The sequence below is a fragment of the Eurytemora carolleeae genome, unplaced genomic scaffold, assembly GCF_000591075.1.
Source record: "Eurytemora carolleeae unplaced genomic scaffold, Eaff_2.0 scaffold1006, whole genome shotgun sequence".
NCBI lineage: Eukaryota > Metazoa > Arthropoda > Copepoda > Calanoida > Temoridae > Eurytemora > Eurytemora carolleeae.
Window position 1 is genome coordinate 90330 of NW_019396893.1, and position 13418 is coordinate 103747.

The 13418-nt window shown below is 31.2% G+C and overlaps 1 protein-coding gene across 1 annotated transcript in view; it reads left to right on the plus strand.

Moving 5' to 3' along the window:
- Positions 1-6709: 6709 nt before the first annotated feature.
- LOC111709848 (STE20-like serine/threonine-protein kinase) overlaps positions 6710-13418 on the plus strand; it is a 33246-nt gene continuing 26537 nt past the window's right edge. Inside the window, exons 1-2 of the mRNA XM_023483767.1 lie at positions 6710-7145; positions 8797-8907. Coding sequence (XP_023339535.1) covers positions 6933-7145; positions 8797-8907 — 324 coding nt within the window. The 5' untranslated portion in view covers positions 6710-6932. The remainder of the gene's footprint in view (positions 7146-8796; positions 8908-13418) is intronic.

The following is a 13418-nucleotide window of genomic DNA, read 5'->3' on the forward strand; positions in this document are numbered from 1 at the left end:
GTGTAGGCATCTTTTGTACTGCAGTGTACTGTCTCTGGGCGGTAATGTAAACACAAGACGGATGTCGAGGCCTGGCATGGGATCCATCTTTCACAAAAAAAATCAATGAATTATTCTGGTCATAGGAAACTATTATGTGAATTATCAAAATTATCAGAATTAAATGCTTTTAACCTCCTCTGATACTAAACGAACACTGAGGCCTCTATTCTTGTTTACAAATTCCGCCCAGAGAGAACTGGTTTCAATATGTACGTAACTTCAATTAACTTTCCTTGCATTACATCCTTGGTTCTATCTAAACAGTGTAATAACTATAAAATGCATATTATATTGCCTTATTATTACCGTAATTATTTGAATACAATATTGTGTACTGCAGGTTCTTGATGGAATATAAACAACCCCAGGCTGGGCAGTACCATGTTTGTTTACATTGCTCCCAGGCTGGGCAGTACCATGTTTGTTCTCCCAGGCTGGGCAGTACCATGTTTGTTTACATTGCTCCCAGGCTGGGCAGTACCATGTTTGTTTACATTGCTCCCAGGCTGGGCAGTACCATGTTTGTTTACATTGCTCCCAGGCTGGCCAGTACCATGTTTGTTTACATTGCTCCCAGGCTGGGCAGTACCAAGTTTGTTTACATTGCTCCCAGGCTGGGCAATGCCATGTTTGTTTACATTGCTCCCAGGCTGGGCAATACCATGTTTGTTTACATTGCTCCCAGGCTAGACAATACCATGTTTGTTTACAATGCTACCAGAAACACGTAAATACTTTTATTGATAATCTTGATACATCTGATGCTTTTTTTCAATTATTCAATTTAACAGATTTTTAAAAATTATTGCATTTTAAAAATTATGTATATTTTTAAGCAACTTTCACCACTAAAATGTTTTTTAAGCATGAAAAAAGAAGTCCAAGTATGGTTTAGATTTCTAATAAATATAAACAATACCTTTTGTTTTGATTCAGAAACTTATTGAGGTCGGTTGTAAAAATGATGAATTTTGCAAATATTGTGAAATTGAATATTTGGTGCTATATTTGTTACACCCATAATCCAACTCTGGCAAATCATGCAAAATATATGTTTTAAAAACAAGGTAAAAAGGTCTTAATATTTTTTATAGATAGTAAAACAATATTCTATATTATTTAAATACCTTCTAGAGCAGATGTCGTGGTGTTTTGCAATATTAGGAGCAGAAGAAAAAATGAAAAACTTGTTTTAAAAAGTTTATTTTAGGAGCTCACGTGATACATGTTCACCGGTTGGCAGCATTTAAACAACTGTCCGGTCCTGTGGTATATATACTTACTAAGAGAGACAGCTTTGTATGCGGGTCTCCTCTATATATACATATATAAATATATATCCTCCCCCCCCCTCATTTACACTTTTATTATTTAATTTTTTCATTTTTCATTTTTAATTATTTAGCTCTAAAATTATCAATAAAATGTTTTAATTTTATTTTTATTCTTAACATACAGAACCCCCCCCCCCCCTCTATGTGCAGGTAAGTATAGATCTGTAACACACCTATAGGGGTAGGAGGGGGGGGGGGGGAAGAAAGCCTCGGCTTGAATTAAATGGTTAACGTATATTTTGTGCCTAGGTGTTCTAGGAACCCAAGGCTGGCTCATGGTTGGACCAATATATGAGTCATTTTAGATTTTCGGAAGAGAGATTTTCCAGAAGAAGAAAATTCGGTACTTCACAGAGGTAGAGATGGGCACGTTTGATTTTTTTCATTTTGTTCGTTCATCGTTCATGAACAACCCATTTCGTTAGTTTTTATCAACAGTTCAACCAAATTGATTTCGTTCGTTCTAAATATGTTCACTAAATTTTTAACTTTTTCGTTTTCTTACTGAGAGAATATTCAGTAAAATCATTTGTTCAGGAAAATCGTTCTTTCAATAAAAAACTAGCATTCAAAAAAAATGTGTTCTAATAAATAGTTCGTTCAGTAAAAACGATAATTTTTCTAAATCCTTTGCAAAATTTGTTCGTTCATTAATAAAACAATCGTTTTTTCAAGTTCGTTCGAACGATTTTCAATCGTATTTTTTCGTTCGTTTTAAAAAACGTTGATTTTTCATTTCGTTGAACGATCCATTTCATTTGTACATCGTTCGTTTTTTTCTTCTAAACGACACCCTTTTTCTTCAAAGTATTTTTTTCGTTCAAAAAATACGATGCCCATATCTACACAGAGGAATCACTGATGCAAACCGGAAATATTGTTTTCTGGATTTCAAAATTTGATTTTGTACAGTGTGACCCATAAAACTGTGGAATGGGAGGATGACAGTTAAAGGGAGAGACCGGCTATGCATGATAGTTAGTTACAATTTGAAAATAAGAGCGTAAAGTCTTTTGTAAAATTTTACCAGTTGTTTCAGCCGGCAGAAGAAACGTTTTTTACAATTTTTAAATAACAAGCTCCACTACCATGCATAGATGGTCTCTCCCTCTTATTATAGATCTAGTTCTGATTTTCGGAGTTTTCTTTAATGTAAACAAAAATAAGATTTTATTCATAGTTTAAATGCAGTTTTTTTGATTTCGTGTCTCTATTTATGTCAGCAACTTTTTAGAGCTTTGTAAGTGTTCTTTTTCTTTCTTTCGTTGAAAAGGAAAAGGGGTAATATCACAAAATAAAGATTAGAATAATATACTAATATACTAATGATACTAAAAGAATACTATATCAATACTAATACTATTAGAATAATATACCAATACAAATACTATTAGAATAATATACCAATACTAATACTATTAGAATAATATACCAATACTAATACTATTAGAATAATAAACCAATACTAATACTATTAGAATAATATACTTATACTAATACTATTAGAATAATATAGCAATACTAATACTATTAGAATAATATACCAATACTAATACTATTAGAATAATATACTAATAATATCCATCTATATATAAACCAGGAATGGCTTGTCTGTCTGTTTGTCTGTCTGTCTGCTTGTTTGTTTGTACCTAATAAACGTCAAAACGGCTGAACCGATCGGGACCAAAAAAACATAAAAATATTAAAACAAGAATTAACAAGAAACATGAAAACAAGAATACATGAAAACAAGAAAACATTAAAACATGAAAACATGAAAACAAGAAAACAAGGAAAAAAGATAAAAAGGAAACATGAAAACATGAAAACATGAAAACATGAAAACATGAAAACATGAAAACAAGAAAACAAGAAAACAAGAAAACAAGATAAAAGAAAACATGAAAACATGAAAACATAAAAACATGAAAACATGAAAACCTGAAAACAAGAAAACAAGAAAACAAGATAAAAGAAAACATGAAAACATAAAAACATGAAAACATGAAAACATGAAAACATAAAAACATGAAAACATGAAAACCTGAAAACAAGAAAACAAGAAAACAAGAAAACAAGATAAAAGAAAACATGAAAACATGAAAACATAAAAACATGAAAACATGAAAACAACAAAACAGAAAACATGAAAACAGAAAAATATGAAAATAAGAATTAACAATTGAAAACATGAAAACAAGAAAACAAGAAAACAGAAAGCAGAGAACACAAGAAAACATAAAGACATGAAAACAAGAAAACACCAAAAAAGAAAACATGAAAACAAGAAAGCATAAAGACATGAAAACTAGAAAACATCAAAAAAGAACATAAAATCACGAAAACTATTGTGTATCAAATTAAACATAATAACGAAATAATTCAGTGAAAATCAGAAAACTGTACAATAGGAAGCCGACATTATAGCAATACCTAAGAATACTTGATCTTGTTGCAAAGCAAATAGTTTTACTACATAACTTATTAGGTAACTTTTAAAGTGAAATGAGTCTGTTTACACTGCAAAATTAATGCAGCTCGTATGTTCATTGGACTTATTCTTAATGTCAAAACTTAAGTCTAAACTTCTTATATATTCCAGAGTTTTCTGGTTCTCACTGTATGCATAGTATCCCAAAATAACTTGAAAACAAGAAATTGGATAAAAACAAAAAAGCATGCAAAAAAGAAATAAAATACGAAACCAAAATGGCTTAGAACTCACAACAAGCTATAATACTTTTAACACAAAAATGTCCTATATACTATATTATATATATATATATTATATACCCAATAGCATAAATAGATTATTCTGTTCGTATACTCAATATGAATACAGTGTCAGTTGATTTTCAGTGCATCCTCATAAAAGTCGTGGTTCACAAGCAACGCGTAGCTTTAGGGGCCAGGGGGGCGGAAGGGACATGTGTCCCCTTTTTCCAGGAGAGGGGCACAGAAAAAGAAAACAAAAAGTGAAAAAAGTAAGGGAACTGTTTTTTTTACAGATACAGATCATTATAACCTTCGAATTCTAAACATATTTCGTTTGACAATTTTTATTGTTTTTATATGCAATTCATACTTTTTGTACTTCTTTGACAAATTGTTTAATCGACATGAAAACATATGTTTCAAAACAAACAAAATATCTATTAAAAAATTAAATTATGTTTGTAATTATTGCTATAATAGTTTTATTTGATGAATCTTTACATTTTCAGAGGTTTTAAGGTAAACATTTTTTCATGCGGTGCAAGCCCAGACCATGTTTATTGGGACACCCTGTATACCATTACATAGCAATATATCATGAAAGACGACTTTTAACTATTCGTCACTGAATTCCCATGTTTATTGGGACACCCTGTATATCATTATCCATATCAATATATCATGAAAGACAACTTTTGTAACATACGTCACTGAATTAAATAGTTTTTTGGGACACCCTGTATATCGAGTATATCATTATCCATATCAATATAACATGAAAGACGACATTTGTAACTATATTGGTATGATGACTCATACATAAAATCCTGAACATAAGAATAGCGGAAAGGAGATTGGTCAGACTTGAGTCCCGCAGAGTAGGATTTATAGGGTTTACTCTCTTATATTTCTTATGTGAAGGGAAGTCGAGGGCCCTGGGAAAGTCGGGCGTAAAAACAGTTGCGCCGCTAACGCGCGTTCTTAACCGGTATACAGAGACTTCTAGCGGCGGACACTGGAATTAGTCAATTCCCAAGCATACTCCAGAAAACCGTTCAACCTCCTGGTGTCACGTCCAAAAAACAAGCGGGCGTGAGTTAACGTCAGAAATAAATTTATTTCAGTTATAAGTGTCAAATTTTAAAACAATCTAATTCATTTATTTATAATTTTTTCATCCGAGGCTTCCCAGCATATTGTGTAGCTTCCAGAGATTTGTCATTGCACTTCTTAAATTGAAAAGTTCACTATATAACTACAGGGTGTCCCACATCAATTTAGACCTCATCATTGGGTCTAAATTACAATTTGGGGGATAAATCAGAAAATCTAAGAAGAATGAATCATTTTAAAAAAATGAATAAGGCTAATAGGAGTTTTGTTTGCAGAAAATGCTAGATTTTTTTAGTATTATGTGCGTATTTTGGCGTTAAAGATTGGAGATAATCTAATATGATATGGGACGCTCTGTATAACAGTCAAATTAATGAGGGAGGGAAGGCATAATAACCTTTCAATTGTCCGACCACAAATAATGTCATAATTCACCATTATTCCGTCCTACCACACTTGTCCGGCATTGTTTACATTCTTTTTTTAAGTACAATTTACTTTATTATATTGAAATTTTAATTTTGAGCCAAGCCATGTTCTTTTTAATGGTTTAAAATATTAAATCCTGGGGTCTGTCCTAAAATTGATCATTTTTTCTAAATTTAAAAATTGTATACCCCCCTTTTCAAGGAACGGGGCGTCTGGACAAAGAACTTAACAGGAATGGAACTGTTTTTTTGACTAAGAACACCAAGAACCGAACAGAACTGACTGACAGAACAGACTGTTCTTTGACTAAGAACACCAAGAACAGAATGGAACGGAACAAGAACAGAATGATTGGAAAAAAAGGAAACAGAACAAATGATCTAGCTGAAGGCCCTAATTCTAGAATGGAACGGAACAATTTTAAAAAATGTCAGAAGGTGCTCAGCCCTAATTGAGACTTCATTTGTAGTGCACAATTTTTACTGTGATATTTTCCCAAATTTCATGTCAAAATGTCAAATGAGCAGCGCAGCCCCTTTCCAGCAAAATTCATGTGATGAAAAAAAAAACAAATATTTTAGCATATTTTTCTGTTTGAATTGGTTAATTTATAAAAACAGTGGAGGCAAAATAGTTCAATTCTGACCAATGATAATCCTTAGAGTTGCCACACAATTTTTTGAACCAATTGGTTCAGCCGTTTTAACACTTATTGGATACAAAACAAACAGATCACATTTTATAATATATATAAATAGGTAGCTAGCTGAACATAGCAAACTAGGAGGCTCGAATTACTGTTAAGTGGAGGCATATGGTGGCCAGGGTTTCCCTCCCTCAAGAAAAAGGAAAAGCAAAGACGACATTTATTCAACAGTTTTCTGGTTTGCACATAATGAGCTTAATCGTTACAATTGTAACGTAAAATCCAGACATCTCCTTAATAATCACTAAAAACGTGAATATATTCGTAAATGTGTAATTTAAGTTTATCCCTAAAATGCGCTGTCCCAGAGAAAGGTTTGCAATTTTTCCGGACTCGGGAGTTTGTCTGCAATCTGCATAAGAAGTAAGAAGGCAGGTAGAGAAATACACAGAATAGAAACACATACACAGCTGCGCACCCTATCTAGTGCTAGTGCACTTCTAAAGTTCTAACTAACTATTATCATGTCGGTTGTAAAAATGGTGACTAAGGCTTTAATGTTTTACAAGTGATTTAAACTCCGATACTAATGGGGTAAATTCAGTGATATCGTTCTATTCAAATATTAGTGTATAAACTACACAGTGAGAATCATGTCGTTTTTAAGCAGTTTGAAAAAAGTTCTAAATATCGGAAACGACAGTAAAAAGAAACGAGGATGTTTTCAACATATTAAATGTGATACAATCCCAGAAGATATTTGGGAAATTGTGGGAGAGTTGGGAGATGGAGCTTTTGGGAAGGTTCATAAAGCACGGCACAGAGTCACAAATAGGCTTGCAGCAGCAAAGATCTGCCAGCTTGAGGTACATTTTACTGTTTGATTTTTAAGAGACTGTAAGCGTAATTTCCCTGGAAACTTTTATTTAAACCTATCATGTAAAAGATATTTTGAAAAATCGTTTATATAGGACGGAATTCAAAAATTATTTTTTCCTCATTTTATATGTTTGTTAAAGTAGCGAGTGCAATTTTTTTAGAGTTCTATTAAATTATTGAAAATATACGAATTTTCGTTAACCATTATTGGAAAGGGATCTAAAACTTGTTTTTTGATGTTTATTTTTTTAGTTATATTCCCAAAATTTTTAAAAATCGTAAATTTATAACGAAATTTGTTGACAAACTGTTCAAAATATATATCCATGAAGAATTTGTTTTTGTTGTTAATTGGTTCAGATTAGATAATTTGGTTTCAGAATTACATTTTTTTCCCTTCCCATTATTATTTCTGTTACTAAAAAATTGTAATAAACTTATTTTCTGTTTTTCTTTTTTTATGCAAAAAGTTTATTTGCCATTGAATAAAAATAAAGGTAATAATGAGGAGTCATTAGTTACTCACTAAAAATATGTTTTTTTTGAGCAAAAAGTTTTCTTGAGTCTTAATTAAAATTTTGTTACTTGACACTAAAATGCGAGAAGTTTATTTTAATGTTTATAAAAAAACAGTGCTTAGGATTCGGATCCGTTGGATCCGCAATATATTTTGGCTTCCTGGATCCGGATCCGCTTCAAAATTAAATGGATCCTAAGCACTGTAAAAAAGTAAACATAGAGGTATTCTAAAATAAATCCTGAAGGATCCATTTCATTTTGATCCGGATCCTGGATCCGTACTGAAAACAGGGATGCGGATCCAAATCCTTCTCAAAGACTCACTGATTTGTTCCTCTTCTTTTGCTTATTTATTCAGTTTTGGGTTGATATTTTGCCCCTTGGATCCGGATCCGTGGATCCGCATATTTTTTTGAGGATCCGGATCCAAGGAGCTACAATGTCGGGGATCCAATGCATCAGGTCTTAAGCACTGTTTCAGATTAAATTATATTTGGTAAAAATAAAACTTCAGTAAATCAAAACAGCATTTTAATTTCATTGACAATAAAAATAAAACTACATCTATAATAAAATGCGAGTACAAAGGTTTATTTTATGTTCATAAAAAAAGTGATCAATGGTGATCTGTAAACCTCTTCTAAGAAGCTATGGTCGTTTTTCTTTCTCTAAAATTCTGTCAATTTCTTTTCTTGTATTTATTACAGAATCATCAATATGTAAAACATATCCATCACTTTTTATCAGATGATTTGAGGGTCTTATAACTACGGGAACAGTTGATATGTGAAATTCGGTGTTGGAATGCTCCAAACCTTACAGAGTAAATAAAATTTGCGTTAGTTCCAGATTTCTTGAAAATATATTTCGGTCTGGATTGAAGCTTATCAGTTCTTACGATCAAAATCAATCTGAAAAATATGTTAAAATCACAAAAAAAAATAAAAAAAGGAAAATCGGTTGCTAAAGGAACAAAGTGAAAAGGGAAACGAACTCAGATTATGATATGATATGAACGGGGCGATCAGTTCCTCACTTCCGATGTCAATCTTTTCTTATTCTTATGTGTAACATATTGATATTCATTTATTTTTTAAACTTATATTTATTTATTTCCAGAATGAGGAGGAGTTGTCTGATTTCACAGTCGAGATTGAAATTCTGCATGAATTACGTCATGAGAATATCATCGGGCTCCTCGATGCCTACTATCATAATAATCAACTCTGGGTAAGCAAGCATATCTCTTCTGTTTACACTTTCAGGAATTCTCGATAATTATAAACTAGTTTGAGTGCCCGAGGTTTCCTGTGGAATATAAAGATCGAATTTGAAAAAAAATTATATTTTTAAAAATTAAATGATTTTTATTAGCCCATGTCATCCCCAGGGTATCAATGAGATTGTACAAGAAAAAATACTTTTTTTTACTAAATGTTGCTTAAAAAGTTGAAAAAGGACATGAGAATGAAAAAATATTATTTCTAGAAACTTGATTATTTTCACTTGGTAAATTTTAAAAATCTATTTCTGAAAGACTTTATGAGGTATTAAAATAATTTTAATTAAAATTTAAAATATAAGAATCGACATTGATTGATTTCGGATGTTGGAAGTAAAAAAGAAACCTTATAAATATTATTTAAAATATAAACATGATATGCAATAGCATGAAATAGAATGAATAAAATTATACAACAGAACATTTAACATTATGCATTTAATTATAAACTACTGTTACATTCCTTTATTGTTGAATTCGTGACGTTTAAACTTTAAATGTCTCATTTGATTCCCGGACCGTACCTTTATGTTTAACAATGAAGTTTTGTAATGACAAAAAATATATCCTAATCTTGGTCCAAAACATCTCTTAATCTTGGACAAAAATATATCCAAATCTTGGTCCACAAAAAATAGCCTAATCTTGGTCCAGCATATCTTTTAAACTTGGACAAAAATCTATCCTAATCTTGGTCCAGCAAATCTTTTAATCTTGGACAAAAATATATCCAAATCTTGGTCCAACATGTCTTAATCTTGGTTTAACATATCAAATCTTGGACAGAAATGTATCCAAATCTTGGTCCGGCATATCTTTGAATCTTGGACAAAAATATATCCAAATCTTGGTCCAACATGTCTTAATCTTGAACAAAAATATATCCAAATCTTGGTCCAACATGTCCTAATCTTGGACAAAAAAAAACCCTAATCTTGTTTCAATTAATAGCTTGTAAATTAAGTGAAAAACAGTGAGACTTCAAGCAGTTCAATATGGATCTTCTTGTAGATCTCATCCTCATTTCTTGTATAATCCAATCCTCATTTCTTGTATAATCCAATCCTCATTTCTTGGATAATCCAATCCTCATTTCTTGTATAATCCAATGAACAAAATGAGACACAGAAATTGTGCATACTCATTTTTTTTAATGACTGATTTAATAAATTGTAACAACATCAAATACGCTGAAGTATTGCTATGATGTCGTCTTTTTAATTAACAGTTTTCTGGTTCTCACTGTAGTTCAAAATAATAATATCTTAGTCCAGCATAAGAATATCTTAGTCCAACATAAGTATAACTTAGTCCAACATAAGAATATTTTAGACCAACATTAGTTAAACTTATTCCAACATAGGTATATCTTAGTCCAACGAAAGTATATCTTAGTCCAACATAAGAATATCAAGAGTCCAACATAAGAATATCTTAGTCCAACAATCTAAGTCCATCACAAGTATATCTTAGTCCAACATAAGTATATCTTAGTCCAACCTAAGTATATCTTAGTCCAACATAAGAATAATTTAGTCCAATATAAGAATATCTTAGTACCACATAAGAATATCTTAGTCCAACATAAGGATATCTTAGTCCAACATAAGTATAACTTAGTCCAACATAAAAATATTTTAGACCAACATTAGTTAAACTTAGTCCAACATAGGTATATCTTAGTCCAACGAAAGTATATCTTAGTCCAACAAAAGAATATCAAGAGTCCAACATAAGAATATCTTAGTCCAACATAAGTATATCTTAGTCCAACATAAAAATATCTTAGTCCAACATAAGATCTTAGCGCAACAAAAGTATATCTTAGTCCAACATAAGAATATCTTAGTCCAACATAAGAATATCTTAGTCCAACATAAGTATATCTTAGTCCAACATAAAAATATCTTAGTCCAACATAAGATCTTAGCGCAACAAAAGTATATCTTAGTCCAACATAAGAATATCTTAGTCCAACATAAGAATATCTTAGTACAACATAAGGATATCTCAGCCCAACATAAGTATATCTTAGTCCAACATAAGAATAATTTAGTCCAACATAAGAATAATTTAGTCCAACATAAGAATATCTTAGTCCAACATAAAATATCTTAGTCCAACATAAGAATATCTTAGCCCAACAAAAGTATATCTTAGTTAAACATAAGAATATCTTAGTCCAACATAAAAGTATCTTAGTCCAACATAAGAATATCTTAGTCCGATATTAGAATATCTAAGTCCATCACAAGTATATCTTAGTCCAACCTAAGTATATCTTAGTCCAACATAAGAATAATTTAGTCCAACATAAGAATATCTTAGTCCAACATAAGAATATCTTAGTACCACATAAGGATATCTTAGTACAACATAAGGATATCTTAGTCCAACATAGGTATATCTTAGTACAACATAAGATCTTAGCCCAACAAAAGTATATCTTAGTTCAACATAAGAATAATTTAGTCCAACATAAGAATATCTTAGTCCAACATAGGTATATCTTAGTACAACATAAGGATATCTCGCCTAACATAAGTATATCTTAGTCCAACATAAAAATATCTTAGTCCAACATAAGATCTTAGCCCAACATAAGGATATCTCAGCCTAACATAAGTGTATCTTAGTCCGACATAAGAATAATTTAGTCCAACATAAGAATAATTTAGTCCAACATAAAAATAATTTAGTCCAACATAAGAATATCTTAGTCCAACATAAAAATATCTTAGTCCAACATAAGATCTTAGCCCAACAAAAGTATATCTTAGTCCAACATAAGAATAATTTAGTCCAACATAAGAATAATTTAGTCCAACATAAGAATATCTTAGTCCAACATAAGGATATCTTAGTACAACATAAGGATATCTTAGTACCACATAAGGATATCTTAGTACAACATAAGAATATCTTAGTACCACATAAGAATATCTTAGTACAACATAAGGATATCTTAGTCCAACATAAGATCTTAGCCCAACAAAAATATATCTTAGTCCAACATAAGAATAATTTAGTCCAACATAAGAATAATTTAGTCCAACATAAGAATATCTTAGTCCAACATAAGAATAATTTAGTCCAACATAAGAATATCTTAGCCCAACAAAAGTATATCTTAGTTAAACATAAGAATGGACACCCTGTATATCATTATCCATATCAATATANAAAATAAATGCATTTAAAGGGGAAGGTTCCAAATTATTGATTTAATTAAAGGTAAAAATTTTAAAATGATTTTTTTTTAATTAAAGATGTTCACCGATATTTCCCCTCCTTTTCTTGTCTGAGATTAAATTGACAGATCTTGATTTTGGAAACATTGGATCCAGGATCCAGTTCCCCGTTGTGAAAAGCCCCCTTAGGCCTGTTTACGGTACTTGCATGAAATTCAGGCATTCACTCTCCGGAATCATGATTTACTGGGATACGTGTGTGGGGGGGGGGCGGTGTTGTTTATTTGGTTTGGAAAATCTTGAGAATTAGAAACTAAAATTCCTGCTACGTAGATGTATAGACCCCTAAAAGAAAACTCGTTAGTTTTGTTCAAGGATACTCGCCTAAATTTCCGGCTCTGAAAATGTGCAAACGTGTGTGCAAGCGCAGGGGGCTGATCAAACTTTGTTTATTTTTTCTAACTAATTTCAAGGAACCCTTGAATCAACGTGACATCAAAAGTAGTTAACTATTTTATCTAGTTCAAATACCAGGGGCAGTGCATAGGGTCCATTTAATTCTAATGCGGATCTGGATCCGGAACCAGGATCTGCACTGGAAAAAAAGTGGATTCGGATCCGGATCCATGTTATTTCTTTAAAATTTACTGATTTTTTTAACGTAACAGCATTTTCAAAATTTTTGTCTTATTTGTTTGGCTTATTTGTATGCTAACCTGAACCATTCAGAAATCAGGAAAGTTTAAAACTTATTACTAGACAGGACAGCAAAGTTACTTTTTTATTTAAAGATGGTATAATTTACTAGACAGGACAGTAAAGTTACTTTTTTATCTAAAGATGGTATAATTTACTAGACAGGACAGTAAAGTTACTTTTTTATCAAAAGACGGTAGAATTTACTAGACAGGACAGCAAAGTTACTTTTATATCTAAAGATGGTATAATTTACTAGACAGGACAGTAAAGTTACTTTTTTATCTAAAGATGGTATAATTTACTAGACAGGACAGAAAAGTTACTTTTTTATCTAAAGACGGTAGAATTTACTAGACAGGACAGTAGAGTTACTTTTTTATCTAAAGATGGTAAAATTTACAAGTTACTTTTATATCTAAAGATGGTAAAATTTACAAGACAGGACAGTAAAGTTACTTTTTTATCTAAAGACGGTAGAATTTACTAGACAGGACAGTAGAGTTACTTTTTTATCTAAAGATGGTATAATTTACTAGACAGGACAGTAAAGTTACTTTTTTATCTAAAGA